The 22,282-nt window shown below is 37.2% G+C and overlaps 2 protein-coding genes across 3 annotated transcripts in view; one reads left to right on the forward strand and one right to left on the reverse strand.

Moving 5' to 3' along the window:
• LOC129569413 (integrin alpha-PS2) overlaps window positions 1-15,558 on the forward strand; it is a 47,097-nt gene extending 31,539 nt beyond the window's left edge. Inside the window, exons 7-16 of one of the 2 annotated variants that reach the window (XM_055448224.1) lie at window positions 6,959-7,007; window positions 8,480-8,551; window positions 9,833-10,218; window positions 10,311-10,654; window positions 10,801-10,970; window positions 11,136-11,284; window positions 11,379-13,263; window positions 13,342-13,763; window positions 13,834-14,061; window positions 14,165-15,558. In XM_055448224.1, the coding sequence (XP_055304199.1) occupies window positions 6,959-7,007; window positions 8,480-8,551; window positions 9,833-10,218; window positions 10,311-10,654; window positions 10,801-10,970; window positions 11,136-11,284; window positions 11,379-13,263; window positions 13,342-13,763; window positions 13,834-14,061; window positions 14,165-14,257 (3,798 nt within the window). In that variant the 3' untranslated portion in view covers window positions 14,258-15,558. The remainder of the gene's footprint in view (window positions 1-6,958; window positions 7,008-8,479; window positions 8,552-9,832; window positions 10,219-10,310; window positions 10,655-10,800; window positions 10,971-11,135; window positions 11,285-11,378; window positions 13,264-13,341; window positions 13,764-13,833; window positions 14,062-14,164) is intronic. The other variant, XM_055448225.1, reaches the window with a different exon arrangement.
• On the reverse strand, window positions 15,494-21,618 carry LOC129569414 (probable ATP-dependent RNA helicase spindle-E). Its single transcript, XM_055448226.1, has 16 exons — window positions 21,254-21,618; window positions 21,016-21,190; window positions 20,768-20,937; window positions 20,297-20,665; window positions 20,005-20,228; window positions 19,780-19,937; window positions 19,180-19,677; window positions 18,286-19,069; window positions 18,051-18,198; window positions 17,732-17,971; window positions 17,443-17,664; window positions 17,242-17,361; window positions 16,587-17,138; window positions 16,380-16,492; window positions 16,076-16,294; window positions 15,494-15,984 (listed from the first exon to the last, which is right to left on the reverse strand). The coding sequence occupies exons 1-16, from the start codon at window positions 21,440-21,442 to the stop codon at window positions 15,834-15,836; spliced, it is 4,332 nt and encodes a 1,443-aa protein (XP_055304201.1). The 5' UTR covers window positions 21,443-21,618; the 3' UTR covers window positions 15,494-15,833.
• Between the last annotated feature and the right edge of the window lie 664 nt (window positions 21,619-22,282).

Consider the following 22,282-nt stretch of genomic DNA (forward strand, 5'->3'; position numbering starts at 1 on the left):
GCCAAAACAATTCTCCAATGGAATCGATAAATTCTGCAAGTATCTCAAAGTCAAGTTTATGAGGTTGTGCAGCGCTCTGACCTCAAGCCAACCGCAAATGAAAAAACAAAAATCCAACGAAAAATTTCCATTCACATTCGATAACGGCACACGTCTTTTCATTCTTGTTTCACACTCGATAGCATCGCGCCAAGATTATGAACGGATTTGAATATGCGCCCCAAAATAAAGCAACGTAAACATTAATCTCCGGTAAAATCATAACCAAAAAATGCGCATCTATTTTGAATACGACATGTCTCACGATTGTATTCATGTGATCGTACTTTTTTTTTCCGGAGCCAGTCATTGTTTGCGAAAGCATTCCTGTGCAGGAGAAGCGAATCGTGCAGATTTTTTTCGGTCATTTCGGCGAAAAGCGAAGCAAAATCAAACGCAAATAAATTTATTCAACTGTCATCGCGCACGTTGTCACCATTCTTTTATCTCTTCGTTCAATGTTTTATGATTATGTGGTTGGTTCGCAGTCAAGGCATTATCATTTTTTTTTTGGAATATACGCAATAATTCAGTGGCCGAAAAAGGGAACTTCATTCCATGACAAAACTCCTGTCGATTTTTATCGATTTCTTTGGCCTTCCGAATCACAAAGCGATGGGCTTCAAGTGCGGCTGTCAATACGTGTTACGTGCCTTTTGCACGAGTTTTTATTTGTCTCCTCTTGCTGACTTTCTTCTTCTTCAGTACCGAATTCAATTGACTTCGCATCAAGAGCATGCGAACCAAGTCAAATACTTGTAAATAAAATTATTTTATTGCAAAATGTGCAGCGAACAAACAGCAAAAAAGGAACACAATGTGCAGAAAAAAACAACAACGCACATTAAATAACGTTAAATTTTATTGCTCTCTCAACATAAATGGGCTGAAACAAAGACGCAACGTCAAAAACTAATTTTTCAATGTGCGAGTCCAACACAAAAAAAGCGAACGAACGAAGTTAACAGCAACACAAAAAAAAACCGATAAGTTATGCCTCATATTTGATTCACTTTTGTGCATCTTTCGATGCAGTCCAAGGTAGACGCAGTGCGTATGTGCCCTTCATGAAACATCATTTACGGCATTTAGTCATATATCAGATGTGTACCTTTTGTATGGCATTCTTTTTATTTCGTTCGTTTTTATTCTTCTCCAGCGAATCCATATGTGGAAATGTCTGACAACAAGCCGAAAAAAAAAACTCCATGCAATAAATATAATATGATGGCATTGAATTATACAGAAGCCGATTCGCCAACAACGAATTTGACCATAAATAATGTGAGCGCGTGAGAGACATAGAGAGAGTTTGAATGCGAGAGTGTGTTTGGAATAAGAATTGCCATCATAATATCATGATGCGTCGAAATCATGGCAAACGATAATAACAATAAAAAAAAAAAGCGGCAACATTTATCCAGGCCAATTGAAATTGGTGCAAACGTTGAGCCATATTACAAATGACAAACGAATTATTTCACAGTTGATTTGGCCGTAAATCGTTTTTTTATGCGCGCGGGAACTTTAATTTTATGCGCATCGGATCCAGATACATTTCACGCGCATACGGCTACTGATTTCAATGCAATCCACACGGTCCGAAGAATAAAAGCCGATTGTGTGATGATAAATTTGGTATCCCGCGATGACAAAGTCTTTTTTGTTTGAGAAATGAAACGACCTAAATGAAATTGCCATGTTTTTTTTTCGTGAAACCAAAGAAATTCCGATATTATTTATTCTTCGGTTTATATCCACACGTATTGTGCGCACAATCGGATTAAATTCTTTTACTTGTACGCACACGCACTCGAAATTCCATTCGATGTGATTCCGAACCGACAAACATCGACTGAGATCAACGCAATTTGTACATGTCATCCAATTTCACAGAGATTTCGATAAAAAAAATTGCTCTCATTCGATTTATCCAAACTGGATACATAGACTTGATTAATTGCTGTTTTGTTAATTACAAGCAATGAAACGAAGAGATAACTACGTCTTAAGTGATTCATATCAAATTGAATGAAAGTCAAATGCACGAGAACAAAAAAGTGCCCAGCATTAAATTTGATACTTGTGTACATGTCAATAGAGAGTCAAATTCGAATGCCCATTGCTCACCGAACATGGAAAATCGATTTTCATACAAAGTTTGAGGTTCAATGCTTCATCACACAAAAGTAACATGATACTTAAAAACGGTCAAAAGGACTGACGCAAGCAAAATCCAACGTAAGAATGACTCTTGAAAACATAGTAACAAAATATGTTTTCGTTTCTTTTTTTGTGTTTGTATGTAACAAGTTCATTGGTCTGCATTTGTTTATGCCGATTCATGTGAGTGTTTGTTTTCGATATTTAGCATGACTTTTGGTTTTGCATATTGTGCATCGATGCACCCACCGAAATCCCGTTTCGAGCGTAATGTGCTTATTTGGTGGATAATTTTCTAATTAAGAGTCATTTTCTTGACTTGAAATGCGATTACCAGAAAGTGCACTCATGATGATGCAATTCATTGGAAATGCATGAATACAAATTGTGTGTTGGAAATGAGTGTGTTCAGAAGCGCGGGGCACACATCAAGCGAATAGAAAGTCAATACTCATGACGGCTAATGAGAATCAAATGAGAGGCAAATTGTGTAGGCTTGAAAATTATGCTCAGAAATGTGAAGGGAATGGTTTGACCTTTGAGCCTCAACCACATCGGCATGAACATAAAACGAACTTCAAAACCATTTCACCCGTTTAAATCGCCTCGGCAAACTGATCCACTCCAAAAAGACGACTACGAACCATATCGGTTGGCTGTGGAATGCAAAAGAAGCAACAAGAAAATCGAACATAACAATTACATTTCGGTCGATTGTTCTGTCTTGGCTGCTGAAAAGACGAAAGCAGAACAATCCTTCCGAATGGTGGATGGCGAGCGAACGAGAGTTGATAACGAAAATCTTGACAATATTGTTTTCGCGCTATTTAATCGCAAACACGAGATTGTGCTTTACCATTTGTCCGCGTAATGCTCATGCTGACAACCAGAAGAAGAAGAAGAAGATGAAAATTTTCGGTAACAGCATAACAATTCCCATGCAGCTTCTGTATCATAAACTTTTCCGAATGAGAGCGGACAAAAAAGTGCAGCATCGAATGTTTCAAAGCATCGAAGTTTATATTTTCAACATGCGAATAATATGTTTTCGATTAAAAGCACTTAAAATGAACACATGTAATCGTGGCAAAATATCCGGCCCGTACGCAATCCCATTTGAATGGCACAATGCAACGAACGAAGCCGGCAATCCTTTACACTGATTGAATTTATTTGCTGCCTGTAAGGAGATAACAAGATAATTAATTGTGGTTTTTGCATTTTTTTTTTCTCCGCTTGCGTTTTCCATTTCATTCATTCCATGCCTCTTTAAGCACAACATTCGCGTGCAGGTAATGGCATCGGCGATTGAATGACCAAAGCGAGAGGTGAAAAAAACGACGCACAAGGAGCTGATAATGTTATGTTTACACAATCTGCGTTGAAAATGGATTGGTCAATGTTTGCCGCTCCATTTGCTCTCCAATATGCATGTGATCACTCTTTTCGGTCGGTCGGTCGGTCTGCTATCAACCGAAAGTGTTTATTCTTCTTTCAATCAAAGCCATAAATTGTTGTTTGCATTTCGAAATTCCGGCTCTCAATTTAAAAGCAACGCACTTAAATTCTGACTTCAATATTTTCGGCTTTTACTCTTCGAGTACCCACTTTGATCATTCCTTTTTTTTCGCTCGATCTTTGTGGCTTGGATCCATTCCAACCGAAATTTTCTGGCCGTATTTCTTGATTAATTCGATTGATTTCCAAAGAAAAACGCGAAAAAAATCTTCGGCTTGAATGTGTTACAATTTCGAATGTGTTGGGATGTTATCGTTAATTTATTCATGAAACTTTTCGCTTGCACGAAACGCCACGAAACAAGTATCAATTTACGCAATTTGTATGTTGACGTTAATTTACACCTCGAGTGAATTGACTCACAATGCAATTTACATGCGAGATAATTGATTCTATCTACTGCTTGATAGAATTCTGCAATTGGCCAAAAGTCGCGAGCGATCGTTGATCAATTTGTACGATCGTCTTCAATTAGCGAAGCAGTTAAAAGAGCATCACAATAAACAATGCAAATGGATTTTGCCATCGGCCAAATTTATGAATAATATCATCGACGCAGTTGATTCATGTTTAAATCAATTTTGCATATTACATAATTAATGGACTCACTCTGCTGTTATCTAATCTCTGGAGAAGCGCGCGCAGGCCGCTTCAGCACAATCTCGTTCAAGAAAGAAAAAAAATTTCTTCTGCAAATGATCATCTGTAAAATGAATAATGTATCATTTGAATTGAGAGGCTTGAACAAACGAAACTGTGGCTTTGAGCGGTTCAAAGGCGTAAATTTGATTTATTGGTAAACTCTTCAAACGGAATGTAAATTTTGTTTGAAATCCTGAATTTAGATCAAAGCCTCGAGTTTCTCCATCATAGGGCGTTCATTACCATTTGCAAGATGTTTGATGTGATTGTTTAAGAAAAATGAATAGAGCAGCTAGACGGTTTATTTTTGAAGTACTTCCGTTTTTTTTACGCGGCTATAAATTCGTTTATGTTTGATTTTGCACCAATGGAATGGAAATTTACATTTACGAAATGGATTTATGCTTGAATGTGCAGAAAATAGATTGCATCTTGCCACAAAACTCAACGACTATGGCTGTATGTGTATCGTCTTCGGTGTGTTTCGATTTGGATGTTGTCATCGTTTGCAAATCGAATACATTTCCATGCGCATTGCTTCAACTCTTCGGTTATAAATTATGATTGTTTATGTGTCCAGTTCATTACGTCTGTTTTTATTTTTTTTCTCCTTCTTTAACATGCGCCTGTGTTGCATCGGTTCTCCGTTACATTGGCCGCTTGCGCATGGCCAAGTCCAAGCAAAAATGTGAAACGCATCGACATAGATTATATGTAATGTTTCACTGTGAGTTGAATCTATTCGCACATCAACATCAAACGTATAATCGATGTTGAGTACATTTTTAAGCTCAAACTTTCCATTTGCACTGTGGCAAACTGTGAATATCGAATATAAATTATGCATTTACATCGAGCACTGCACAGCAATGCTATTTTGGACATGTTAAACGATATGAAAACCTCCCGGCAGTTGCATTCGAGCCACTTGGAACGTCACAACCGTTCTAGCCCGTTTGTGCGTTCGAATGAATTGCTCAGTGAGCAAAAAAGCAAAGAAATTCAATGTCACAAAAGGTCAGAACGAAATAGCGAATGACCACTCACATGTTTTCTATTGCTTGCAAAAAAATTGAAACTAAATTGAAAAATTCAAACTAAATTGCCATTGACGTTTATCAATTAAAGTTTGTTTACATGAAAATTGACTTTTTTTACGCCGCATCGAGACCCAATTTGCTTTAAACTTAGAAACTGCCGCTTGAAATTAAAACCAAATGAACATAAACTCAATTGGAAACGGCAAGTCGAATTCTATAAAAGATACGCGTAGACTGTTTCAAAGAGAAGCGAGTAAACATTTAAAACGGTTGAACGAAAAAAGGCGGAAAAAAATGATTGTGTTGTCGAGTTTTAGTACTAACTGAAGCAAAAATTGTCAGAAATCATCTGAAAATCAATCAATACATATTAAGTCAGCCTTAGAACGCACAACGCGTCAAACAATGGAATCGAAATAATTGAATATGCTCTGGATAGCTTGCAAAGGCGGTGGGCTTGCAAAATCCCAGCACTTCAATACATTCCCAAGTGAGAGAACTAGGCGGAATGTGTGAGCGTTGATCTATTTCAATGGAAATTAATGAATAATTCGTTTTGAAATCATTGTTCATCAATCATCATCGATGTTCAGTGCTACGTACACAAAGAGACATAAAACGAAATCAATACTGTGCGTCTACTACAGATGCGAGCATACATGGCTCAAATTGCATTTTGTTCGCATGATTTCCCGACGAAACCATATAAATAAATAACTATTTTGACTGCTGGCTATCGTAAAAAGTGGCCCAAGACATAATGCTGCAGAGCCCACGTGCGTGCGTTGCATGTGCTATGACCATGAACAATAGAGACCATCCGATGAAGTGTAGTTCCTTATGTGCTACGGACAGTGTCTAACATTGAAAGAACAAATCGGTTTTAGAACCAACATACACATAAAATCGAATGCCTCGAGAGTAAATATGGTGCACCATTCAGAATACTCTCTCGGTCGATCGACCGACTCCTCGCTATTTCCATAATTGTTGAATTGCAAATTGAATCGTTGCAGGCACAATAACAACAATAAAAATCGTCTTATGTCTTCATAAAGCAATCGATTTCGAAACGATTAAGATGTAGCCAGCCCAGAGAACACGTTCAATGATCACCGCTTATATCGAGATTTATTTAATTCGATTTCAATTGATGAGCCCTAATGATTGCTTCTTATTCTGGTTCTAAGCATCCATTGTTCTTGAGCTTCGATTTTGTTCTTCTTTTTCTTTACTACACATTCCGAACCAGATGCAACCGAGATAAAACTGAAATGCTTTTGTCGGATTTCAAATCGTTCGTTCTTTTTATGGCTTAAAGATTTTCTGCTCTTAAGTTTATCTGTGATATGGCGAGAATCGAGAATGTTGGCGAGAAAAAATTTAATCGAGTGAAATTGTAGGCAAAACAATTCAAGTGGTCGATTGAAAAATTCGATTATTGTATCCATATGCCGGGTTTTTTTTTTCTTAAATTTCCTATCAAATTTTGTTTAGGTGTGGAATTAGTAACGGTAACATATTCATCACAAATTTCATTTTTTTTTCTTTTGCAGAATGGTGATCGTTTGTTCATCGGAGCACCGGGCAGCTGGTACTGGCAAGGTAAACCCACTTGAAAGCATTTTAAACGGAGCAAACAAGAAAAATCATATACAAAGAGATAGATATATCAATGAATGACCAACCGTTCAGGTCTTCCTTTGAATTGCCCGGAGTTAAGAGAAAATATGTTGTGCAATCCAAATGGATTCGGCAAATCCACTTGCAGTGTCTCATTCAATTTTTCAAAGTCAAACGAAATGAAAGTTTTTACAAATTAAAATATTTGCACTTGTGTGTATCATGATCAAAGTAAATTAAATGAAAAATGCCGCGTGGCCACGGCTATAAATATATATTCTAATTGGAAAGTGGCCGAAGTCGGTGTCGACGTTGTGTGGCTCGTGTTTATCTTTTCAATCTGATGTTGAATTGTCTTCTATTCATTCGGCGACGCAATGATTTCATGGCTACTGCACAAAGTGTCATCTTTTAATGCGAAAACATTTTGTTTTCTCAATGGAATTCTTTCCATTTAATGTTCACGCCAAATGCAATTTGTCAATTGAAGCCAATTTACATGTTGGTGGCATTCGTACTGTTATAAGATCTCATAAGCATCAGAATGATAACGAAAAATTTATGATGCGAACATGCCAAAGTGGCAGCCACATGATTTCAATTGCAATTACTGCAGATGCCATCGAAACCATGTGGTAGACACTCACATTTAATTGGCAATAACGTGTCGCCTTCGGTCAGTTATTCTCCGATTGCAACATATTTTCCACGACTCTGAGGCACAAATAGCAAATAAAAAGTATATTTAGACAACCAAGAAAAATTCCCTTTGCATGAATCAAACTTTTTATTATATATACATAGCGAAACCATTCCGGAAATTTCACTTTTTATGACCAAATCGAAAACACACAACTGTTCTTTTGCTTTCGTTGTTACAATTGTTTTTTGTTAGTTATTCAGGTCGATTTAATTTTGTGTTGTTAAATTTTTTCTATGGAGTTTCGTAAACGTACTGTCTTGTTTTGATTTTATGTTTTTACGTTTTTTTTTCAGTAGTCAATTTTTATAAGTTTTTATTTTAGTTTTATTTTTTTATTTTATTTTATTGAAATATCACTATATAAATATTGTATGCATTTTTTCCCTTCCTGTGCGTGTGTGACAATCCTCACAAATCAAACCAAATGTTCCGACTAAAAATCACCAAAACATTTACAATCCGAATGTGATGAATTATGCGACTGGTGCACTGCGAATGAATCTCAAACAAAAAATACACACACAAAACACCAAATCAATCTCTTACTGGAACAACATATAAATATGCAAAAAAAAATATAAAAACGCCATATACACTTACCAAAACAAAAATCCCAACAAATCAACACCCACCGACCAAACAAATAAAAACTAAAAAACAAATCAACTAAATTAAAATCAAATGAAAATTGCCAACCAATGGTAAAACACTTGATCCAACTACGATACCGATTCCGAAAATCCGACAATAGGACAAGAGTATTCAATCAATACCGATGCTTCGTATCCATACAAGCCTCCTCGTTACGGTGGCTACGGCGAAGGTAAAACACAACTAAAATAATCTCAATTAAAATCCAAAACAACAACAACAACAAAACAATCAACAAATAAACATTTTAAAACAATGCGCAAAGTTGTAAAGTACAACATATCTGTAACCAACTCATTAAAACCACAGTAATTGTCATCTAGAAACGGAATTGTTGAGCTTTAAATATCAAAACACATTAAACAACATGTAAAGAAGCAGCAATGTGTTAATCTGTTTTCCCGTTGCTAAATAACTTGTTATTTTGATTTCTAATCACTAAATCGTTTAGCGGCATTTACGTATACTGCGCATCTCCATTACGAATCACTCACCCAAAATGACATACATGCTTTTGATTCGTGGCGTGCCAAACAAAACCATTGTCAAAACTGTTTTAGCCCATCACTTTTTAATACCATTCACACGAGTAGACAGCAAATAATCCGAACGCATACCGAGACAAACGGATCCCACACGAATTTACATATGCAACATCCGTAGTTATTGTTGTAACTATTAATGCCATTCCTATGACAAGGTGTCTTAATTTTGTTTTTGCTTACCTTTGTGTGCGAGTGACTCCATTCAATGACGACATTATTAAACAACCCATTCACTGCTTACCATTAACGGGACTGAATGATTGAATGAATGTGTGTGTGGCTTCAGAACAAGCATTTTCAATTGAAATTCTGAGCGAAGTTAAAAGACTTTTTCAATTCGAAAAATTGTATTAAATGCAAGTAATTCAATTGAAAATCGCTTATTGAAGTGAAAGTTAATTTTAGCTTAAGTTGGTATAGAAGGTGGTATAGTTGTTTTTTAAACAAATGGGGCATATTCCATTCTGCTTCTAGTTGAAAAAGTGCTTTATTATTGGCTTTAGAATAAATGTAGTTGTTGTTCGTAGTTTGTATTTTACATTCAAAATTAGAACACGTAAAATGTTGCCACTAATCAACAATACCAGCGCAAAACACGCATACACAATACACAACACACATTACACAATTTTTTTTTCAGCCTTTTTTAATGATCAACATTGAAAAAATTTGGTTTTGGTGATGATTTAAAAAAAAATGTTTGAGTTTGGGTTTTTCCTGTTTTTTTTTTTGTATTCTATAAACTAAATCAGTATAAGAAACTAAGTTGAATTATTTACTTTGTTTTTGGCTTTTTGTTGGACTTTTTCCTCGGTAGATTCAATTCACGCTTTTTAAACACTTGAACTGTTGCTATTTCTGATTTTCATGTGAGAAATCGACTAAAATATTGATGCTTGCAATTTTAGGCCAAACATACTCGTTCAGTTTGAACAATCCAAAAGATAAAGTTTGGGCAACGCGTGAGAGTACAGCAGCTGAAGATGATTCGTATTTGGGCTATTCATCAGTTACTGGTGATTTTAATGGAGATGGTACAGAAGGAGTTGCTGTTGGTATGCCTCGTGGTGGTGGTCTTTTAGGCAAAGTGTTGATTTTCACATGGAATATGACCAATCAACAAAATATCACCGGTGAACAAATTGGTGCCTACTTCGGCTATTCGTTGGCCGTTGTTGATGTCGATGGCGATAAATTGGACGATTTGATTGTCGGCGCTCCAATGCACACCGAACCTAACAACGAAGGCAAATACGATATGGGACGCGTTTATATCATTTATCAAGATAAATTTGTACGTATTGCATAGAGTATAAACTGCAATGTCTTTTGTTCTTCAAACGTTTTTGTTCAATTTACTAAACATTTCTACCTCTAACCTCACAGAATAAATTCCAAACATTGGACACTCGCGATGGTTTGAATTCACGTGCCAGATTCGGTCTTTCGTTGACATCACTAGGCGATATCAATTTAGATGGATTTGGTGACTTTGCCGTCGGTGCTCCGTATGATGGTCCACACGGAAGAGGAGCAGTTTATATTTTCCATGGTTCGAAAGAAGGTCCGTTAGCTAAAGCTTCACAAGTCATCTTTGCCGAAGATGTTGCTGGATCTTCATATTTGAATACGTTTGGCTTTTCACTCTCCGGAGGCGTCGATCTCGATGGAAATATGTATCCAGATTTAGTCGTCGGAGCCTATGATGCTAACACCGCTCTTGTTTTCAAGTGAGTCATTTTCAAAGGAAATTAGAGTAAACTTTTTGTATATTTGAAACATATTGTTCAGAAAATGAAAATTAATCGATTAAAAAAATTGAATAATTGAATTTTTTTTTAACAAATTCAATTTTTAATTTCATATTTTCGATCAGATCACGACCAGTTGCTGTGGTTGAAGCCACTACAACATTTGATGTTGATTCGAAATTGGTGAGCCTCGATGACAAAAAATGTACAACAGTTCGAGATCGTAAACAAGTCACTTGCACAACGGTCAATTCATGTTTGAAATACAACGGAATCAATCTTCCACCACAAATCGGTTAGAACCAATTGAAAATTAGATTTTATTCTTCTTATTCTCTTCTCTTATCTTCTATGGATTTCATGTTCATCGAGAAATTCTCAACTTTATTCAAGAGAATCACCATTTCAATAGTTGAACTGAATGAATATAACATTATTTGTTCCAATATATTCTTTGCAGACATTGATGTATCCTGGGTTCTTGATTCAAAGAAGCCACGCAATCCACGTTTGTTCTTCTTGAATGAAGAAGGTAAAAACATTCGGAATTCGTCGATGCGATTAAGCCGTGGTAAAACTGAGTGTCGCACAGAGCGTGTATACATCGCTGTAAGTAGTCTGGAAAATACAGCATGGAAGAAATTCCAATTAAATAAAAAAAAGATCCATGCGTTCGTTGTCTAATTGATTTTCTTGATTTTAGGATAACATTCGTGACAAGTTGACGCCATTGGAAGTGGAAATGAGATTCAATATGCGTGAAAATAATCAACAAAGTCAACGAGCCGAACGTGTGCGTCGTACCACTCTTGAGCCAGTGATCGATCAAAATCGTGGAACAGTCGAACGTGACTCGATCAATATTCAGAAGAATTGTGGCCCAGACAATGTTTGTATTCCGGATCTTCGGTTGGAAGTGAAATCGGTCGACACATATCTGTTGGGCTCGAAAGATTTGCTTGTGTTCGATGTGAAAGTATCAAACTTTGGAGAAGATGCATTTGAAGCCGGTTTCTTTATGAGTGTTCCTGAGGGAATGAATTTCCGTAAAATCGAACGCACTGGTGACACTCGTGATACACCAATCACATGCACAGCACCATCGGCATCGACAAATCATACACTCAAGTGTGACATCGGAAATCCACTGTCAAGTGGTAAACATGCTAATTTCAAGGTAATTTTGTTGCCCGCAACCAAACAAGGAATTGCACCCAAATACGATTTCTTCATGGAAGCAAACTCAACGAATGCTGAAGTCGAAGGAACCGATTTCGATAACGTTTACAAGAAAACTGTTGGCATTTCCGTCGAAACGAACTTATCGGTGAAGGGTGTTTCGATTGATGAAGAGATTTTGTACAACACAACCGATTTCGTTGCCTTGGAGAATGCAACGCGTGAAAGTCAAATTGGTCCACAAGTCGTGCATATCTATGAAATTCGTAATGGTGGCCCATCAACGATTGAAGAAGCTGAAGTTTTCTTCTTGTGGCCATATGAAACACTCTCTGGCGATCAATTGTTGTACCTATTGAATCAGCCGGAAACTACCAAAAATGTTAAGTGTGAATTGAGTCAGTTCACAAATGTTCGTGGCGTGGAATTGGATCGATCGTTAGTTGCCAAGAGTTTCTTGGTGAGTCAAGGTGCTGTTGAAAAGTCCAGCTTGAGCTCAGGATCATCATTCCATAGCACTGGATATGCTGTTGGTGGCGGAAAAACACAAATCACTGAAGAGGAAAAGAGACGTTTCGATGAAGAAGAAACCCATGAATCAACCGGTGATGCTTCTTACATTCATCATCAGCGCGCGAACCAAGCAGCTCAAGAACAAGGTGGTGGTGGTGGTTATCAGACAGCTCAAGCCAGTTGGAGTTCATCAGGTCCGGCTGTTACTTACTCGACAAGACTAAATCAATCGAAATATAGCCCAGAAAGATACGATGGCTACAATTCGCAACAGCGATCACAAAGCCACCAATCATCGTCACAACAAAATGCGGGACCAAGTGTTTACAGAGCCGGTTTCGGAGCTGGTAGCGCCGGAGTGCGAAAGATTGATGATTTCTCAGCCGAAGGCAGTGTCAACCAGGATCTCTCTGGCAGTCGTTCACGCGGTCAAGTATACACTTCACAAAGTTCACAAAGCTCACAGAGTGCACAAAGTGCACAGAGTGCACAAGGTGGTGTGCAAGGCGCTGGTGCAACAGGCAGAAGACGTATGATGAGCCAACAAGACGGTGAACCATTCCAACCAGATTTGATCCGAGGAGTATCGCCATATGAGAGCAAAGACACCTTCCAAGCTGGCACTTTGGAATTGAACACACTCGGCCGCGATAATGTAGACGAAGAAATCCGACGCCATGGCAATGCAGCCCATTTTGCTACCGCCAATGAACGACAAGGCTCTGGCCAGTCAAGCCACACTGGATCGTCTGGCTCGTCTGGTTCGTCATCCGGTTCCTCGTCTTATCATCAAAGCAGCAGTAGTTTCAGTAGCGGTGGAGGAGCAGCAGCAGCAGCAGGAGCACGAGCTGGTAGTCAATCAGTCGGTCATAAATCTTCTTCAAGCAGCATCCAATGTAATAATACTGAATAAGATCAAAGAAATAATTTTGTTTCTAATTTTGAACATTTCTTCTCTCGAATTTTTCTATTAGCAACGGGTGGCAAACAAACTTCATCATACAGTGGAAATACGAATTTCTTAAAGGACGAACAATATGAGGACGAATATGAAGAAGGACCAGAAAATGAAGACGAATACTACGATGAACATGATAATCAAAATGCGCCAAATCACCATCATCAACAACACTTACAAAATCAACAGCAACTACATGGCCAACAACAGCAGCAGTACAGAGCACAGCCCAATGGAAACGGTGAAAGCCAAAGATTCCAGCATTATCAACGCCTGCGCCGTGATTTACCCAATCTTAGCGATTTGGAGCTCAAGAATCGATTGTCATGCAATCGCAGCCGTTGTGCATTGATTCGATGCACAACCAGTCAACTGGACACAGATAGCAGCGCTTGGATTGCTCTACGAATGCGTCTTGTCACACAAACACTCAATTTGGTAAGTGATGCTAGAAAATCGAATTGATTGGCATGAAAATGCTTTAATATCTAAATTTTCAATCGAACAGGTCGCTCCAAATGTGCCACTGAACTTATCAACAATGGTAATTTCCCGCGTTGCCCGTTTGCCATACATTGGTGAACCACATGAGAAACCGTTGAAATCATACGAAGTGAAAATCGCAGCCGTTCCAATACCCGAACCAAAACCAGACATTGTCCCACTATGGATTATCATCCTTTCCGCGTGCATTGGCGTTATCATTCTGCTTCTGCTGATCTATTTGCTCTACATGGTATGTTCTTTCATACTTTTCATTGTCAGCATATTTCTTCAATTCTTTTTTTACTTGAATTCGAGAATAATTTTCAAATTTTCCATATTCCTCTTCTACACAGTGTGGTTTCTTCAAACGTAATCGCCCGGATCATTCTCAAGAGCGGCAACCATTGAATCGAAATAATGGCTATCACGGTGACGAACGACTATAAAAGGAAATTCGTTTTTGTGAAGGATTTGAAACCAACGATCAATCGATTTACTTTTAAGATCTGAACTTATGTGAAAAGCAAACAGCAGTGGCAGAGCTTGAGAGTGAAACAAAACAAAAAATATCGAAAAATCTAACTAGTCATTTTTTTCATTCAAAACAGAGAAACAAACACAATCTCCTCGTATGCTGCGAATTTAAATCAAAAATTTTGTGTCAAAATCTACTGCCAAGTTGTAATTGAATCTTTTTCAAAACAGTGAATTTTATTGGTGACAAGAAGAAAAAGAAAGAATGCTTGATATTGCTTGTAAAAAAAAAATACCATCACAATTATAAGAGAAACTCTATTTTCACCAAAATTAACGATTGTATTCATGTAATTAAAAAAAAAACAGTAACTAATTTACACACTTAAATTAGGACATAAGATATATAAATGACACATTTTTTTTCTTTTAAATATTAGTTCACGCCACAATCGATCATCTCATTTATAATTCATTTTTTTCTGCGCTTTTAAAAACTCAAAATTGACAAAAGAAATCCACGTCGGTGAAATGTAAAACCGGTTGATTAGAAGATCGACAGCAATGGCCATAACATTATAATTCTAGTTGAGCGAATCTGGATTCTTGTTGGAAAATTTAATCAAGTGTGAATCGTTGATGAATGTAAAGAAGCTTAGTATGTTTCTGTATATATGAATAGATAAAATTAATACTGTTAATCTTATATATTTAATTGAAAATTACGAGTGTGTGAGTATTCTCATTCGCGCGTATTTTCGCAATTTGTTTTTTTTTTGTGTCATTCAAGACTAATAATTTTAAAAATTAATTTATTGTCGAATTACCGACAGTGTCGGTCCGACATGTTTCGCTGAAACAAATCGAACGACTTTTGTTCTTGGAAATTGAAATGAGCAGTTGAAGAGATGAAAGAGTAAACGAAAAATAAAAAAAAATATTAGCCAATTAACAATTCAATTAATTATGTGACTTATTAACAAGTGCCTAGTAACTGAAGCATATTGATGCGAAATGATTGCATTGTGAGCGTCACAATCATTTAATATTAGAATGTATAAATGAACGATATAACAACAAAATGTGCGCTAATTTAATAAATGTTGATATTCTCTAAGTTAGATTCGAATTTTTAATGCTGCAATTGAAATAATGCAACACAAAAATACACATAATCAAATAGTAGAAGGAATAAAAACAGAAACATATGCATTTCAACAGTGTAAATATTTGCATGAAGAGTTTATTAAAATAAAATCGATCAATACAAAAATAATTAATTGAGATTTGTCGTTTGATTTATGTACACTTCAATATGTGTCATGTTTTTCTTTGCTTTAATCTAAATAATGGTGTGACATGAATTCAAAATGGTCATCACATGTTCTTTTTTTTCATACAGTCAACTCCCAATCGAAAATGTATTTGGAAAATGATTCAAGTTTTCAGGAAATCTTAAGATTGCTGTCAGCGAACACTATAATTTGAATATAAACTTATGCTTTTAGCAAATGAAATGAAATTTAAATGAAAGAAAAAAAATGGCATTTATTGTCTTGAAAAAGCGTTGATCGCTTCTTTGACCCATTTGATTCCATCTTTATGCTGGCGCGATATAAGGTGAAGACGAATCTTGTCGATATCAACATTACAGATATGACATTTTGGGCTACGGTTGGTCGGATTATTATCATTGGTTCTGTTGAAATAAAGATTTCAATTATTAAATCACACTGTTCCGAAAGTGAAATTTTCAACAACAAAAAATGCGGTATTCTAAACAAACGTACGAGTATCGCATTCTTTCCAGCTCTTCATGATGTTTTTCCATTCGAAACAAATGGTCTAGTTCGGGATTGCTCAACCGGAGTAATTGATGCCTTGGCAAAATTCGCAGATGCTCGTAACGGCTTCGTTTATCGCGTGTTAATAGATCTTCGTTTTTATATGGTTCCCAGGAGATCTTCGTATATTCTTTACCAATCAACAATCTCTGGCAACTCAATAAGCTGTAAATCACACAAAAAAAATTGCGATCAATCAAATGTGAAAAACGTGTCTTTCAATAGGACTCTAATTTTATGAGCAACAAACCTGATGAGATCGTCTTGAAGGGTGCGCATTATTCTAAGCACTTTTTCCTTGGGATATTCGGAGAAACACTTCCGTGACATTAAACGATCGATCGATGCTCGAATATTGTTCACCTGTGCTCAAACCAAAAGAAATTATCAGCGCTTAGAGGGGTGAGATCAAGAATAAATGCATCAGTAGTATTCACAAAAGGTCAAACAATCTTACGGTTTCCAGATCGGTGTTTTTAAGTTCGGCCTCCAAATTGAATTTCATGTTCGAATTGGATGAAAGACACACTTGTCTGTCGTCACATCCCAAGCCCGTCATCATTCGTATATAGTGCGTTTTCAATTTGTTTCGTTCCAATTTCATTGCTGGCGCGAAAATAGCGGCCATCAATGGCGCAAACAGTCGGATATTTGGCATCATTGTGGTTTGTCGAACGGTTATGGCCGCATTTTCGTCGTGTTGATGCGATGTCACTGCAACCAGATACTTCTCCGACATATCGTTTGGCTCATTCTCCAACAGAACGTTATTAACCGATTGCTCTTCGATTTTCGGCACTCCCGACGAATTGTTTGTCAAACCGTATAAACTAATTTCGAGCGGGCTATACGGTCCCTTCAATATGACTGTATGCATTCGACCATCTTTGCGGGTTGGTGGCTCGATTGTGGGCACCTCTTCCTCTTGCAAGTGCCTAATGATGCCTTGAGTCAAATAGTTCTTCGATCTTTCTTCGTTTCGAGCGATTTCTCGTTCAATATACTCATACTAGAGAAGGCAGAGGTAAATCGTTCAGTTTGGTTTGTACCAGCAAATCAGTTAGAATCAAAGAAAAACATATAAATTTTGCACTTGAAACATCTCAATTTACCTTTGACATATAGCTCTCTTCGCAATGCTCCGCCACTTTGATATCAATCAAAAAGGCATTGATGTTCACATTGTTTGCTGTTATAAACACTCGAGCCATACCGTTGATAACTGAGTAAACCTGGTCAACATAAAATCAATGAAAACAATTCTTTTAGAAAATATTCGAAAATGGAAGATTTTTCTACAATAGCAGACTTACTTCAGCCTCGAGTTCGATGCCATCTGTCATTTCAACGAACTTTTGATTGGCTTCCTGTCTCCAAACTCCATCCGGAGCATTAACCTGAGACGGTTGAATGAATGCGAGAGAACATTGATAGCAATACGGTGGCAATGTGAGGAAATCTGTCGAAACACCACGAAAACGCTTCAAATCCTTCAATTCACACTTCCGTGTATTACCAAAGTCAATGAATCGAACCTACGAATATGAAGCATATTCAAGTGACATATATGAAATGCTGAAACGGTTGAATTTTTAAAATTACTTCGTAGGTGATTCGTCGAGTTTTTTTGTCTCTTTCGATGAAGATGACCTTTGCTCGGTAAAATTCTTCGCGATTGCTATCACTCGGGTACACAGCAGCTAAAACCTGTCCGATGACTACATCAGACTCACTGTCAAATGATTCCAAGTCACTGTTCGGATTATTTAATTCATCATAAATGTCGCGGATGTTCTTGAGATTTTTTTCAGGCTGGAACCAGAAACGACTGCAATTTTCTGTCTAAGATCGACAAATTTACAGCCAAAGAATGTGAGTCGATTAGTTATAAACACACGAATGAATGCAATTTCATACTTACATGTGAGATGAACCCTTTGACAATTCTATCGAGTTTTTTCGGATAGCAAACGTTATTGTACTCTTCTTCGGTTTTAGTATGAACCCTTCCTTCGGGCGTATAAATAAGTCCTTTACTTTGTGCGTAGCCTAAGGCTGTATTGCGGTCACTAGAATGGCGAAGTGAAAGTTAAAAATCAGCTACTTCATTCTGAAGTTAAAATTGTTCAAGTAAATAATAAAAATCTAGAACTTACGAAAGAACGTCGATGTGATGTTCCGGTTTCAAACTTCGTAATTTGACCGCCTTATAAACTTCCGTCAGAACGAATCCCGGATGGCATGCCACGCCATACTTTTTGATGTCGCCTTCTTTGCCAGTTTTCTTGAACGAAACAAAAACTCGTTCCGAGACGCCGTCATGTGAAACGGTAACACTGTGCGAATCTTTTTGGCTGATTACATTATTGTGCACCAAAATGTCTTTGATACGCTGGATGTAAATGTGTGGCATGTCGCAAAATTTAAAACCACTGAAGTAGACGGTGTCACTTAAATCTCGACCACCTATTTTTTTATCTATTTCAGCTTCTAATTCTGAGTCGCGTTTGTTATTCGTTGACCGAGAGAAGTAGTTTGGATAGAAAGCGCCGGAGATTACGACTTTCAGAACAATGTACTTTTCATTTCGATTCCATGTGACATCGGATTTGCTGCAATCTATCAAATTTATACGCTTGATACGAGTGCGCAGATCTCTGACATATTCATCACATTCACGCAACGACGAAATTTCCAAATAGTTTGCCTCTGCCCATTCCTTTTCGGCAGCTTTCACTTTTTTGCGATCGGTATAATTTTTGGCATTGGCGTTGCCAAATTCGCCTTGGCTACGCAATTGCTTCCATTTTCTATACGCGTTCAGTAAAGCAAACAAATCGGAACCACTTCCATCGGCGAATTCGAGTCGTTTAGTGTATGCATCGATTCCACCCACCGATCGATTGTATTTGAACATATTCTTTGAGTTCAAAGCGGCGGCTTAAACAAGATAAAAAAATGTTTGGTTATTGAATGGTTTCAACTATTGAATTTTCTACCGAAAATTAAATTGAAAATTTAAATGAAATTCAAGTGCAAATTAATCGTACCTATGATAATGCATTCTTCCAACACACCGAAGCAGTATCCAAGAGCAATCAATTTGGACAATTTCACATCGATCGGCAATTTCGACATAATTTCACCAATGTACGTAATATCGCCATCACGTACGATTGTTTTGCCTTTGGTTGTTTTCAACATGGCGCCCATTTCTTTCAACCGCAGCACGGCATTGTGAATGTCATCCAAATAGGGTTTATCAAGTGCCAATGAAAGCACTTCTTCGGGTGTACCCAAATTCAATTGTTTTGTCTTCAAAATGATATTTTCCAAAGGACTTGTGATCATTTCAGCTTTGGCCGATTGTCTCATTTCGTGATTGTAAAAGTGACGGGACACCAGCCTGAAGCACCATCCATTCATTACACGTCCAGTTCGACCGGCTCTTTGTTCGCAGTTATCGCGAGATGCCCACGCCAATTGAAGCGATGGAAAATTTGTCATGGGATTGACTACAAGATTTCTGGACAAGCAAAAATCGATCACTTGAATGGAAAAATAATGAGAAATTTTGAGTAAAAGTTAAATTCAAGTTTTTTTTCCCCAGACAATTTCAATCAGCAGCTATTTCAAATCGAAGCACTCACCATATTTAACGTCTGGCACTGTAATCGAACTTTCAGCGATGTTTGTCGCCAATATGATCTTCCGTGTATTTTGGTCGGATTCTTGCATGGCCAACTCATTGAGCAATGGATCAGCAGTGGAGTGCATTACGATTCGAAGAATTTTGGTCTCATCATTGCTAGAAGAAAAAGGATATCATTTTTGAAAAAAAGAGTTCTTCCTGCGGTAAATTATCTGTCATTTACATGAAACGCCATTCTTCAAGTCGCTGATACATTTGCTTGATTTCAAAGATGCCCGGTAGAAATATCAAAACTGTTGGTTTTGGGCTTCTTTCATATGTTGCGGTGTCAATGCCATTGGCTTCGCTGTGAATTCGATCCACTCGTTCAAATAAGCAAATCAACCGCAAGGCACAACGGTACATTTGTTCGGAAATTTCTGGCATATTCATCCTCTCTTGGCATTCCTACAAAATTGATTTAATGACATATATATGAATGTTTTTGGCACTTTTTCTTTGCTTGCATTTCATACCATTCGTTCGATTTCATCAAGGAAAATTTTCTCCACGTGGAAGTTACGTTCATAACCTAATTCAATGACCGGTGCTTTTCCAGATGTTAAATCGTTTGATGGGACTTGGTAGTATCTGGCAAACTTATCAACATCAATGGTGGCCGACATTAGAATGACGCGAATTTTTGGATTGAGATACTTGTAAATGGCAATCATCAAAAAGTCCATATCTTTGTCACGTTCGTGAACCTCGTCCAAAATTATGTGCGTAAATTTGTCGAGCGGATTGTATTGGTCGCCATGTATGATCTTTTCAACTAACACACCAGTCGTACAGAAGAGAATTCGGGTGTCTTTAGAGCAATTTATACCCTGATCAGAGCCTACCTATGGCGCAAAAGGTGATGTAAAAATCAGTTAAAATTCTTCAAATGCATGATTATCCCACTTGAATTCGGAATTCCGAAACCTAATGCAATACAATTTTACCTGGTATCCGACAAGTGATCCACATGGCCATCCTCGTTCCTTGCACACTCGTTTGGCGTTCGACGATGCAGCAATACGTCGTGGTTGCGCTACAATAATGTTGCAAAATAGATCCTTTTCTCGGTATTCATCCAGTATGAACTGTGGCACTTTTGTTGTTTTGCCACAACCTGTCATCAACGAAGGAAAAGACATCAATCACATTTCATTATTATTATCATACAGTTTTCTTGTTGGTTCCTATTTACCTGTTGGGCCGCGTAGAATTACTACTGTGTTGTCACGAATCGTGTTCAGAATTCGATGGCGATGCTCTTCGATTGGCAATTTTTGTGTTGGAACGCGTGTTGTGAATGAATACTTTCTGTAAATGTCACTTGGTTCCTGTTTGTCTTTTTCCACGTTTCGTTGTATATCAAACCTCTGAATGAATGCAATTTATGAATATGCGAAATTTCATTTTTTTTAATTGTGCGCAGTACTTACCCGCCATACTTCTTCGCGGATTTTGTTTTTGAATTCCTTGGCATACTTGGTGTTTCGTTCGGGCTCTTCATCTTCTTTGTAGTTTGGTCTTTCATATTCGGTAGCAATTCTTCCGCCAGTTGTTCCTCCAGGTATAGTTTCTCGTTTGATCGACTGGCCCGCGAGAAAACGGTTGAGAAGGTCATCCATTTTTTCCTTTTCTTTTCTCTGATTTTTCCTCAGCTCATGCGAAAGTGTTTGTTTTCTCCGTTGTATCTCGTTGCTCTAATGGTATTTCAAAATCATTTTTCGTATGACAGTTTCGTTCGCATTTCGATAGGGACACACAAACCAAATGGATCAGTGGCTTCAAATGCGTTGAACACATTGCGTTTAATGTTACGCATTTGTATTCGAATTTTTATAGCGGGAAATATTTGACGCGAGACGTTCGAAATTAATTTTTTTTTCTCCTTCGAAATGTTCATCATTTTTTCATTACAAAATAAAAGCAATATAACATTCGTCCATTCTTTATCATTGAATCGTTTTTGAATTGTTGAAAAGAAACAAAAGAGGTGATAATGATCCGGTGCAAAGTAATCATATCATTTTTCTTGTTATTGGTTGTACTCGATGGTGACTATTAAATTCATTGATTATATTCCAAAATAGAGGGAAAAATCAATAATTTTTTTTAATACTTTTTCAGCAATAAATTCGTTGTTTCACAACTATGCAACGCCAATTGAAATTTTCTGCATCAAAGATGAATCGTCAGGCGAAATACACTTTCATCTCAAATATATTTTTAGATCAAATAGAGAGATCACAAATACCCTTTTTAGCTGATTTATTCATGTATTCATGTTGGATTGACTTGTTTTAGTGAAGAATTTTGTGTTTAATTTTTCTATATTTGAGCTAGATTTGAGGATTTTTCCAATTTATTTTCATTGGTTTATTTCATGTTGAAATTCTCATAGTGATTTTGCGTTAAACGCGCTTGTTAACGCGTTCAACGCACAGCGTAGCCACTGTAGCCTGTCA

Source organism: Sitodiplosis mosellana, unplaced genomic scaffold (assembly GCF_009176505.1).
Source record: "Sitodiplosis mosellana isolate CC-2019 unplaced genomic scaffold, AAFC_SMos_1.0 Smas_scaffold_30, whole genome shotgun sequence".
In the NCBI taxonomy this organism is placed as follows: Eukaryota; Metazoa; Arthropoda; class Insecta; order Diptera; family Cecidomyiidae; genus Sitodiplosis; species Sitodiplosis mosellana.